The sequence below is a fragment of the Pristiophorus japonicus genome, chromosome 12 (genome assembly GCF_044704955.1).
Source record: "Pristiophorus japonicus isolate sPriJap1 chromosome 12, sPriJap1.hap1, whole genome shotgun sequence".
Classification (NCBI taxonomy): domain Eukaryota; kingdom Metazoa; phylum Chordata; class Chondrichthyes; family Pristiophoridae; genus Pristiophorus; species Pristiophorus japonicus.
Window position 1 is genome coordinate 50556367 of NC_091988.1, and position 12809 is coordinate 50569175.

Below are 12809 nucleotides of genomic sequence, written 5' to 3' on the forward strand. Positions count from 1 at the left end.
CTGCTCTCCTGTATGGCTCAGAGACGTGGACCATGTACAATAGACACCTCAAGTCGCTGGAGAAATACCACCAATGATGTCTCCGCAAGATCCTACAAATCCTCTGGGAGGACAGACACACCAACATTAGCGTCTTCGTCCAGGCCAACATCCCCAGCATTGAAGCACTGACCACACTTGATTAGCTCCGCTGGGCAGGCCACAAAGTCCGCACGCCAGTCACGAAACTCCCAAAGCAAGCGCTCTATTCGGAACTCCTTCATGGCAAACGAGCCAAAGGTGGACAGAGGAAACGTTACAAGGACACCCTCAAAGCCTCCCTGATAAAGTGCGACATCCCCACTGACACCTGGGAGTCCCTGGCCAAAGACCGCCCTGTGGAGGAAGTGCATCTGGGAGGGCACGGAGCTCCTTGAGTCTCATCGCCGAGAGCACGCAGAAATCAAGCGCAGGCAGCGGAAGGAGCGTGTGACAAACCAGACTCCCCGCCCACCCTTTTCTTCAACCACTATCTGTCCCATCTGTGACAGAGACTATGGTTCTCGTATTGGAGTGTACAGCCATCTAAGAACTCATGCTAAAAGTGGAAGCGTCTTCCTCAATTCTGAGGGACTGCCTATGATGATGATGATGATACGATGACCATATTATTATGGAAGAATTCACCTTGAACCATGAAACTATGATATTTTTATCAACTGTAAATATCACTGGGGGAACATTTGGTATATTTGTTATTTGTAGAAATATAAAAAGTGTAAAGTAATAGTGAACAGAGGAAACCTTCCCCAATTATGAGCAACAACTTGGTTGAGTGAAAAGAGTTAGTTTGTGGGAAAGTTAAACCTAGAATGTAAATTCGTGGATTCAAGGGGACATCAATTCATTGGAAAGGCACCCTTTCCAAAACTTCTGTATCTGAACATGTCCAAAATATATGCTAAACTGAACCTTAAATTCACGCTTTCCTCAAAATCCGTTATTACATGTGGAATTAATTCACTAAGTTGTGCAAGTATAAGAATTCCTATGCAGTAATTGGTACCAGATTTCATGAATCCCACTAATACTTTTTAGCCCCAGATATTAAAAAGATCTATATCCAAGTGAATCTAGTTGCATTGTTGTTTGTCATTTGTTCTTCTGTAAAATCTGAAAACCTGATTATAACCTCACACATCTATGCCATTAACATACATAAAAAATAGAAAGTATTCCAAGACTAACCCCACGTATAACCGCTTTCTGACCTGAAAAGTTCCCATTTATGATTACTCCTAGTTTCTTATTTTTAAGCCAATTATTTCTGCAGTGTTATATTTACCCTCATTGGCTGACTCGTTACCTTAGTCAATAGTCCCAGATGTGGTATCTTTGCAAGAAGCTTTCTGAAAACCTAAATACATAATATTAACTAGGTTTCCCCTGTCCACTATGTCACCCTTATATCCAAGTCCCATTATCTTTATGATAGAATCATAGAATAGTACAGCACATCGAGTCTGCGCCCAATCCCCCTGCTCTTTCTCCATATCCCTGCAACTTTTTCTCTTTCAAGTATTTATCCAATTCCTTTTTGAAGGCTACTATTGAATCCATATCCATCACCCTATCAGGCAGTGCATTCTAACCACTCGTTGCATAAAAAAGTTTCTAATCATATCACTTCTGGCTCTTTCGCCAATCACCTTAAAATTTGTATCCTCTGATTATCGACCCTTCAGCCTTTGAAATCCCTTTCTCTTTATTTACTCTATTTAAATCCTTCATAATTTTAAACATCTCCATCAAATCTCCTCTTAGCCTTCTCTGCTCTAAAGAGAACAACCTCAGCTTCTCCAGTCTATCCACGTAACTATAATTCCTCATCCCTGGAACGTTTCTAGTAAATCTCTTCTGTACCCTCTCCAAAGCCTTCACGTCCTTCCAAAAATGTGGTGCCCAGAATTGGACACATTACTCCAGTTGGGGCCGGACTCGTGCTTTATGTAGGTTTAGCATATACTGGCTTTTGTACTCTGTGCCCCTATTTATAAAGCCCAGGATCATATATGCATTATTAACTGCTTTGTTAACCTGTCTTACCACCTTCAAAGATTTGTGCACACACACCCCAGGCCTCTCTCTTCTTGCACCCCCTTTAACATGGTACCATTTAGCATGTATTGTCTCTTCTCATTCTTCCTACTAAAATGTATCACCTCATACTTTTCGGCATTGAATTTCATCTGTCATGTGTCCACCCATTTCACCGGGCTGACTATGTTCTCTTGAAGTCTACTATCTTCCTCATTGTTAACTACACTTCCAAGTTTCATGTTATCTGCAAATTTAAAAATTGTGCCCTGTACCTCCAAGTCCAAGTCATTAGTGCATATCAAGATTGGCAGTGGTCCGAGCACTGAACTCTGGGGAACTCCAATGTATATTGACCTCCAGTCCGAAAAACAGCCGTTCACCACAACTCTCTGTTCTATTAGCCAATTTTGTACCCATGCTGCTCCTGCCTCTTTTATCCCACGGGCTTTAATTTTGCTAACAATAGTGAATGATAGTATCAATGCACCATAAACGGAGGAAGGGAGTTTTTCGATTTATTCCTGGTGGAAGTTTTAACCAGCAATAGTGGCATAATTTTTGTTTTTTAAATGTTGTGTCTAGGAAGGCTTCAACATGCAATATTCTAAAACGAGCACTCTACTCTACTCCCACTTGAAACAGTTAACTGGCAACAATTCCAAAATCTAGCTGTAATGGTGAAAAACTGTCCCAGTTGTAACTTTGAATTGAGGAGATTTTAGTTTTGCCTGCATTTGTGTGCATCAACTCCTGCACTAGAAGCACTGGGCACAGGAGATTTTTACCATGAACCACAAAACGTTAGGTCTTGCAAAATGTGAAAAATAATTACCCTGCTTCAAGGCGCAGTTATTTTCTATGAAGGTGTTTAAAAGCACCTTCTTGAGTTAAGCCACATGCTTAATGTTGCAATCAAGTCAATTAAGAAAGGAATAATTAGACTTGCTTAACCCAAAAACAGGATGCAGCATTACTTGGGAATAAACATGATATAACCAAGTAGACATGTACATGTTTCTGTATTGATCCAACATTTTTAAGAGTCACCCTAATTACTGATTGCCATTTAAAAAAAACAAAGATAACATTTCTTACCTAATTAATTGTAGAGACATGGGCTGTTTGATTTGTTGATAATAGTCAGGATAATCTTTCTTGGAAGGCAAGCGAAAGAAAGGCTCAGCCAGAAGTTGCCCCTGACTGTTCCGGTAACTTCTAACTACTTCAAACAGCTGGTAAATAGGGCTAGTAACATCAACAGATGAACCAATGCTTTCTCCTTCAGAGTCACCATCTTCATAACGAGTGACCCCTGTTGAAACAAAAAACAGATGTATAGAAAAGCCAAAAAAAAACTTTCACAAAGCTTAACTATAGTGTTATAGTGCCTTACCACCTAAAGCACTTTCCTCTTCACTCTCAGACCCATACTGCAAAGCCATGGTAATTGCTGACAAACGATCTCCTTGAGCTGACCTTCGGTTCCTATTCAGACAGAATTTCAAAAAAGCCTTAAAAATTCAGCATTTTCTTTTGGTCATGTGTTAATTATACATGTTTTAGTTGTACACTATTAATCAGGGAGTGGATCACTCAGGTGGTCTGTGTATCACGGGGAGAGGAGCAGAGCAGTAGAGCGGGAAATGGAACACAAGGCCAAGGAACAGAGCAGTTGGGCAAAGTGGGAATTGAAGGAGCGCGGTTAGCAATGCTCCCCTTAAGCTGCACAGAGATTGGGAGGTCTTGTGCAGGCTGCTCACCAGCTGTTCCGCTGGAAAAGATTCCGTGCAGCAAATTTAAAGGGACTGCACACCTAAAATAAAAATTAAAGGGAACATTGGTGGTTAGTTTCTTGTTACTAGGCAGGGCAAAGTCTGGAGCCTGAGGCAACAGAAGCATTGCTAATTCCTGGAGCTGAGGCTGATGTCAGAACAGATGCCAGTACAATACAACATTATTACTTATTTTATATTACAAGTTTATAGTTAGTTACATTACTTTTTGCCCCAAATCAAAATTACCATAGATAAAATTCAAGTTTTATTCTTTTGTTCAAGTAACCTCTGCGGTCCTGATAATGGCTTCCCTGGGTTTTAATACCATCAAGCCTTTTCAGCGGCTGAACACTTGAAAGTATGTGGGGCTTACTAACAAGTCCCAGGGCACTTAGAATGGCCAGTCTTAATGTTAAACATAAACATTAATTCTGGTGTATTACGCGCCATTTTGCCAATCTCCAAAATGTGGCTGTGCTCATTAGTCTCAGAGGGGAGGCAGACTGTCAGCATTCTGGAAGTTGTACTGTACATAGTGACAATAGCACTTTGTAAGTGTTGCTACCAATTACTTGGTTGAACATCTTCCTTAAGGTAGTTAATAACGGTGATAGCTGCAGGCAGCCCAATGACCTCAAGTCCCAGATACTGGATGGACAAACTTCTGAAGGGACATGTTACTGGAGATACCAAGCACAGAAAAGGCAACTTATGGGTAAGCTTAATATAAATTTTTATAATGTTTTGTTGCAAACTTTATTTTTTAGTACGTTTCTGGGTTACTGATAAAATAAGATGGGGCTAAAAGGATTTTCAGAAAGTATTTTGAATGATTTAATTGGTTTCCTCTTCTTCTTCTTACTAGTTATACTGGTAACGGTTTGCTGAATCCAGAATCTTGATTGGTAGTTTTTGTATACACTTGCTACTTGTTCATTGATATGATGCCTATCTGTTCAGTTGTGAATTGTTCCTGTTTATGAGCCAGAGACACCAACTTTGCATGCGTGATGCCTGAAGTGTGACAGACACGGGCTAAATACAAGATGTTAATTTAATAGAATGAAACTCAGAAATAATAAGCACTCATCTTATAAAGGGCTTTTGTTTTATCTAGAGATTTAAAAAAAATATGTTTTTCCAAAAATCATAATTTTGCATAAAAAAGACATTTTACATTAAATATATCACATGCAAAAAAAAACAGTGTAACATTTTAAACATTGTATGGAAGGGCTACCACAGTCTTCAAAAGCCATAATGACAGACCAAACATTTTTGTGTACCTGATTCGGAGACTGGATTTAGTAGGCTCCAAATTATGGTCAAGTTCAGCTCTCTTCTGATTAAATATTTTCTTAATGGTATTTGCATCCTATAAGAATTGGAAAATATATTTTCACCATCAACAAGTTTGAACGGTTATCACCTTGCCAGCCCCCAAGCCCCCTTTAAATGTCATAGTTTGGTACAGCCGTCTACCTCTAAATTAAAGTAGAACCTTATCAGTGGCATACCCTACAATAGAAGAATCCAATGATTTAGCAGTTAAGTTACTTAAAACTTACTATTTTATTAAAAGATTTCATGTTTAGTTTAAGAAGACTGGCTGTAGAGTGTCATGATCTGAAATACAGCTCACACCCTTTCACTCTTACCTTGAAAATTGGTGAACCTGGCTCATTGTAGGTTTTTGCATTCCTTACTAAAAGCTCAATATCTCTAGCCATCACGTTGACACTCTTATAAACACCATTCTGTAAAAAGAAATTGGTATATTCAAATTTAAAAGTATTCATTGTATTCTATAGTGTTTTGCTGACAAAACAAGTTAAAATTACATAGTTAACAAATATTCAGTTGCAGCATCAATGGTGCAGAATAATTCCTCACATCACACAGTTCGTGATTTTCAGTTGTACAGTTGTGGAAGGGAAAATAAAAGACAAAATTGCAAAATAGTCAAACCTGAATCCTCTGGGCAATTGCCTTCAGATCTACTGGTTCCTTAATAATTTCATAGTAGTCAGGATATTGCTGAAAATGCAAACAACAGTTCAAATATTAAATTTTTGACTTCTCTGTCAAATTTTCCAAACAGACTTTGACTAAATTAGATTTAAGGTGAACCTCAGCATTGTTGCTTGTGATAGAATATCTCGAACAATATCTATTGAATCCAGGTTCTTTAAGATTCGAGAAATTAATAAAATCAATTATAATTAGAGATGAGATTTCTCAAAAGCAATTTCTTCAGATTTCAACTTTACAGGCCCTAAAATGTGTACAGTTGCAAATCTAAGCTTAGGAATGAAATTCTACTTTTCTAAACCCCCAGATGCAGGCATGTACTTCCTCCCAAAGACTACCATGGAATGAACTTCTTTTGCATCATAGGTCTGAAAGATTCATTATCCGTTTACCTAAAACCATTGCCTGCTGAAATAGTAATGTTTAATACTCCTAATACAGTAATTTGGCTAAACACATCAACAAAGTATATTTTTATATTGTATAAAAAAAGTACAGAAAAGATTATAAAAATGTCAAGGGATAACAAATTCAATCAATTCAATTCAATTCAGCTGTGTAAATTAATTTGCTACTTATATCAAAATGCAACAAAGTCAATGACCATCAATTTATAGTATCCTCCGAATAAGCTACTGGAATCATTATAGAACCGTTCAATTTTACAGTAACAGACTGTGTGCATAATGAGAATGTGTTAGAGAAAACAGACCAGGAAGATAAATAGAGATGTCAAAAAAGTAAGTTTACAACTATCGATAGCATACTAAAAATCTTACACCTGCAGAGACTTCCTGTCAACATTTCCATTATAATTTCTTATTTATAATGGCAACTGCCTATGTAAACTTGGTGCACTGCAAATAGATCCTCCTGCCACTGGTGGTGCTATACCGCTTCACCTGAAGACTACTTTGACCTCGACTCCCTATGTGCATTGCCACAGTGGATCGACTTAGTTTTACTTAATTTTACTGAGAAGAAAGTAAACTTCAGCTGCAAAAGGAGAATGTTTTCATAAACATATCTGTCTATACCTGGTCTTTTTGCACTTAAACATACAATAATGCATTTTCACAACTGAATTACTACAATTTATCAGTTTATTGCAAGTGAACAGATTTACTCACCACTCTAGAAGGTAACTTTTGAAAAAGCTCACTGATGAGATGACCTGTTGGGTCAACATAAGTAGCTATAGCTTCAAACAAGTGTTCTAACTGTTCCTTTAGATTATTATAATGTGTTGTACTCTATAAAACAATAAAAATAAAATTCAATACTCAACAGTTTTCATATCTCATCAATTGTACACATGAGCCTAATTTTGTAATACAGGTACAACATCCCAAATCCAGAATTCCGAAAACTGGACAGTTTTGAGGCGGCCAAGATAGCGACATTGGGTGGCGAGGGATGAGGAAATCGGTAAAAAACGCAGCGCTGGTTGGGGGGCTGCGGGCGGCAGGAATCGGAAGGAGTCAAGGAGCGGAAGGAATTGGCAGGCGGCGAGGAGTGCCATCAGCGAGATCCGAAATCCGGCAAAACCCGAAAACCAGCATGGATTCGGACCAGAGGTTTCCAGATTTCAGACATTGTACCTGTATGTGGATTCTACTTATCAACCAAGAGTGCAAAATTAACATTTTAATCCTAATATTTTATTTTAAAACAATTTTCAAAATCTTAAAAGGGTCATCACCCAAATTTGTGTGTAACATATGAAGAGGTAATTCCCACCAGAATACCTCTAATGTCTATTGGACACTAGTTGAGAGGGGAAGACTCTGACCACTTGAACTTTGTTACTAGATATTTTTAATAAAGTTGGATACATTACAAATCTGAACAATGAATAATACCCTGCCTAAAGTAGATAAATTAGAAAATATCCAATACTAGACAAACACATAAATAAGATTGTTGCAAACTTTTCCTGGAGAATTAAAGCTACACTTACTTCCTCTTCACCGATTGCGCCAGAATGATCTTGACCATCATAATCATCCTCTTCATCTTCATCTTCATAATCCGTCCTTTGAACAAACTCATTTCTTGTTCTTGTATACAAATCCCACAATTTAGCTGCAGCTTTGCACTCAACTGAATCTTCCTGTAAGTGATCAAAGAATTTGCTTCATACATACAAACATCAAGTTAAATATTTTCTAATCATATTTTGCGTGAACATGTGTAATTGACGTGGGCAGTCAAGTCAACAAACACTGATACGAACAAGTTAAACAGTCTCAACCAAACTTACTTCTGTATTACAACTTAGATATTAAGCTAGTAACTTAACCATGAACATGTGTTCCACTTTGTAAGCATTCATCACAGAGGTGACATGATAGGTCCAAGTCAGCATGGATTTGTGAAAGGGAAATCATGCTTGACAAATCTTCTGGAATTTTTTGAGGATGTTTTCAGTAGCGTGGACAAGGGAGAACCAGTTGATGTGGTCTATTTGGACTTTCAGAAGGCTTTCGACAAGGTCCCACACAAGAGATTAGTGTGCAAAGTTAAAGCACATGGGATTGGGGGTAGAGTGCTGACGTGGATTGAGAACTAGTTGGCAGACAGGAAGCAAAGAGTAGGAGTAAATGGGTACTTTTCAGAATGGCAGGCAGTGACTAGTGGGGTACCGCAGCTGGGGCCCCAGCTGTTTACATTGTACATTAATGATTTAGACGAGGGGATTAAATGTAGTATCTCCAAATTTGCGGATGACACTAAGTTGGGTGGCAGTGTGAGCTGCGAGGAGGATGCGATGAGGCTGCAGAGTGACTTGGATAGGTTAGGTGAGTGGGCAAAAGCATGGCAGATGAAGTATAATGTGGATAAATGTGAGGTTATCCACTTTGGTGGTAAAAACAGAGAGACAGACTATTATCTGAATGGTGACAGATTAGGAAAAGGGGCGGTGCAACGAGACCTGGGTGTCATGGTACATCAGTCATTGAAGGTTGGCATGCAGGTACAGCAGGCAGTTAAGAAAGCAAATGGCATGTTGGCCTTCATAGCGAGGGGATTTGAGTACAGGGGCAGGGAGGTGTTGCTACAGTTGTACAGGGCCTTGGTGAGGCCACACCTGGAGTATTGTGTACACTTTTGGTCTCCTAACTTGAGGAAGAACATTCTTGCTATTGAGGGAGTGCAGCGAAGGTTCACCAGACTGATTCCCGGGATGGTGGGACTGACATATCAAGAAAGACTGGATCAACTGGGCTTGTATTCACTGGAGTTCACTGGAATGAGAGGGGATCTCATAGAAACGTTTAAAATTCTGACAGGTTTAGACAGGTTAGATGCAGGAAGAATGTTCCCAATGTTGGGGAAGTCCAGAACCAGGGGTCACAGTCTAAGGATAAGGGGTAAGCCATTTAGGACCGAGATGAGGAGAAACTTCTTCACCCAGAGAGTGGTGAACCTGTGGAATTCTCTACCACAGAAAGTTGTTGAGGCCAATTCACTAAATATATTCAAAAAGGAGTTAGATGTAGTCCTTACTACTAGGGGGATCAAGCGGTATGGCGAGAAGGCAGGAATGGGGTACTGAAGTTGCATGTTCAGCCATGAACTCATTGAATGGCGGTGCAGGCTCGAAGGGCCGAATGGCCTACTCCTGCACCTATTTTCTATGTTTCTAGCACAGGAATTGAATTGACCAAAAATATACCAGAGTGAGACTGATGGTATAACATCATGAAAATCAGCATTCGAAACATATTTGCAGCATCCTCATTTCCAGGGCCGAATATAAGTAAAATTATATTTTGAAGATATCTGTTGTACTTCCTTCAGCTTGAGCTCATTGGATTTTCCAATCACCATTTGTTTAATTATCAGATGCATTCTTTTTAACAGTGATAGAATACACACATTCATTTGTATTTTAACTGTATTTCATGCAGCAGAAATTTTGGAATACTCACTTAACACAAAATAGATTTTTTAAATTCTCTGAAAGAGGCAGCAACTTTCCATGGAGCAAATCAAAATGATAGGTGAATTGCTCAGTCATAAAATTATGGATAGAGAATAAACTTCAAATGTTCGAAACTTGAAATAAATCTAGAATGTGTTGGAGAATCCAATGTCAGAAAAGAGAAACGATAGATTGAGATTTTGGCTGAATATCCCGTTCACCGTTCTAACGAAAAGTCAGACATAAATCTCACCTCTTTTCAGATGCTGATGGACTTGCTGTATATCTCCAAAATGTTCTGGGTTTATTATAAAATATACCACTCATTTAATACAACAATAACTTTTCTTTATCCATCACCTTTAACATCCCAAGACACTTCACAGAGGTGTAAACAAACATAAATGGACACCAAGCCAATGAACGAGATATTAGGAGGGACTGACAAAAGCTTGGTATATATAAATCAGGTTAGTTTTGAAGCTCATTACCTTATAGTAGGCCTTTGCATTATTGACCATCAGCTGAAAATCAGAGGTTAACTGATCAACATCATCATATTCCTCCATCTTCAATTTCTGCTGGATCTTCAAAAGATCAATAGGATGGGAGACCACGTCATAGTAATCTGGCTGGTTCCTATTTTGTAGCACATTGTAAGATAAACATTAAAAAAATGTACAAATGCCCATAACCGCTATGACCTTATATTCAAAACTAGTAGTTACCAAGACAGCATATTCATTTTATATTTTCAATTTGCAGTAATTTATGTTACACTTGTGCAAATTCATGAAAATAGAATTCATAGTCCGAACCATGCTCTTCACTGTAACTATGCAAGGCACAGTGTGACTAAGTCAGTTCACAAAGCGAAGTATGTAGCAGAATAGATCCTGACTCCTCATTATCATTACAACTTTGTGCTATTACATACATTTAAAATCAATTAAAAATGTTTCACATCTTTTACACAATGTACGGACAAATAGAGATACATTAATGGGTTCCCTTCACTCGTTCAAAAGATCTCAATTATTGGTCAAAAACTTTTTCTCGGTGCAGCTTGTGATTATTGACTCACTCTAGACAGTTACCGTTACTGTATTAATCACTGCTAAACCTTTATTTCATATACATTTCAGAAGATTAAGATACAACAAACTTAAATTTAGCATGCTGGCTAAAGTGAGCCAGTGAAACACATTGCTCAATGACAACGAAGACTCATAACCTACATACAGTGTTGCTTTTGGGAATCTAATATCTTTACATCCCCCTAATTGTTGAGTTCACTTCATTTTCAGATTTCAATATTACAGCAATTTTCAAATTTTCAGCTTAATTCAAGCTTTAAAAAAAATAACTTTTTGCATTCACAAAGTATTCAGTCATTTGAAGTGAACTAGTTGCAAAGCTGCACACTGAAGAATATTTCAAAGTCTTCCTGCTAAAATGAATTAACAAAATCTACAATAAACTGGTGGCTCCACGATCACTACAGTGAGCACATTTTTGCAGAGAACCATGCCTTTAATATAGCTGACCTTGAGAAAACCATGTTTTTTCAGCTGCACTGAAAGAAATCCACAAATGTTATTATTTATGGTATCCTGTCACCGGACAGGCAACTTGTTCCTAATATTAAAGGCACATAATGGCAACGCTTTAGAACTGCTGGGTTTTGGTGCCTTGGTGACACATAAACATAAGGGGCTAGAAATTGGTCTTTTGGCGACAGCAGTATTTTTTCGGCATTTTTTACAATTGGCAAAAAAATGCGCCCAACGGTAAAAATCGGTGTTGCATGAGGATTTGCGGTGGAAACCGCGGTCCTCGCCAACTTTAGTCCGTGGCCTATTACTGCTAAAAAGACAGGACCTGGGGCCGTGGAGGGGGGGAAACACAAAAAACAAAACAAAAAAAAAAGAAATTGCAAAAAACAAAAAATCACACAACATTCACAAGACACTTATCTAGCAAATCGCTGAAAAAGAATTTAAAAATAAAAACTTTAACTTACCTTTTTTGCAGGTCTTCATACTTACCGCTGTTTCTGGGGCTGCAACGCAGGCTTTTCTCGGGGAAGGTTTCTCGCCAAGAATACGGGTGTGCCGAACGGCCAATTTAAAGCGATATCACTTTTTTTCGTCTTGCACAACGGCGGTCTGCTTTTCAGCGGTATTTCAAAACCGCCGGTGCACAACTTTGGCCAATTTAGGTGAACACCTTTTTCCATCAAAAAAGGTGAAATATCACCAAAAAAACAGGCACAAGGCCAGCCAATTTCTAGCCCAAGAAGTCTACGCCACAGAAGGCGGCCATTCAATCCTCAAGTCTGTATTGTCTTTTTTCGAGAGTAATGTAAAGCTAACCCCACTACCTTTCTCACTCCCCGTAGCTACATGTCCATAGCGTTCGCATCTTCAAATAGTTATCCACTTTTCCCTTAAAAGATGCAATGATCTCTGCCTCAACTACTTTGTGGCAAGGCATTCCATCCACTAACAGCACTGTTTATAATTATTTCTCCGAACCTCTCTCGTCACACTCTCAGTGACAAGTTTTAAATTTATGATGCCCTCATGTTTCCCCATTCACCCTATTAAAACATTAAATAAATGTTTTAAATGCCTATTAAATCTCCTCTTGGCCCTCTCTGCTCCAGTGGAAATAGTATCTCATAATGGGTTAAAGTAACAATGTGGTGCTCCCCACAATGGGATTACATTGGCAATGTCCCATGTAGTGAGTCCCTGATCTGAGTTAGTCTGAGCTGGTGTGAACAACCTTTTTGTGCCTGGCTACAGGATGGCACTGGCAGAAGCCTAGGAATAGGTTATCTGTCAACTTGCATTGTTGCAGAATAGTGTTCAGCATTGTGAAAGGAGAAAAAAAATTGCTGCCATCAATAATGTTCAATTAAGGAAAAATACAGGATTTTATATTTTTCAAGTACACAGGATATTCCTATTAAAAAATACTTTTCTTAATCT

General features: G+C 38.5%; 1 protein-coding gene across 12 annotated transcripts in view; it reads right to left on the reverse strand.

Annotated features, from left to right (window-relative positions):
* The window catches only part of pbrm1 (polybromo 1), an 89644-nt gene that overhangs the window by 69712 nt on the left and 7123 nt on the right, over window positions 1–12809 (reverse strand). For all 12 annotated transcript variants that reach the window (XM_070895429.1, XM_070895434.1, XM_070895431.1 and 9 more), the window contains 8 exons: window positions 10305–10452; window positions 7846–7998; window positions 7016–7138; window positions 5823–5891; window positions 5513–5611; window positions 5141–5229; window positions 3473–3564; window positions 3175–3391 (listed from right to left, as the gene is read on the reverse strand). In XM_070895429.1, coding sequence (XP_070751530.1) covers window positions 3175–3391; window positions 3473–3564; window positions 5141–5229; window positions 5513–5611; window positions 5823–5891; window positions 7016–7138; window positions 7846–7998; window positions 10305–10452 — 990 coding nt within the window. The remainder of the gene's footprint in view (window positions 1–3174; window positions 3392–3472; window positions 3565–5140; window positions 5230–5512; window positions 5612–5822; window positions 5892–7015; window positions 7139–7845; window positions 7999–10304; window positions 10453–12809) is intronic.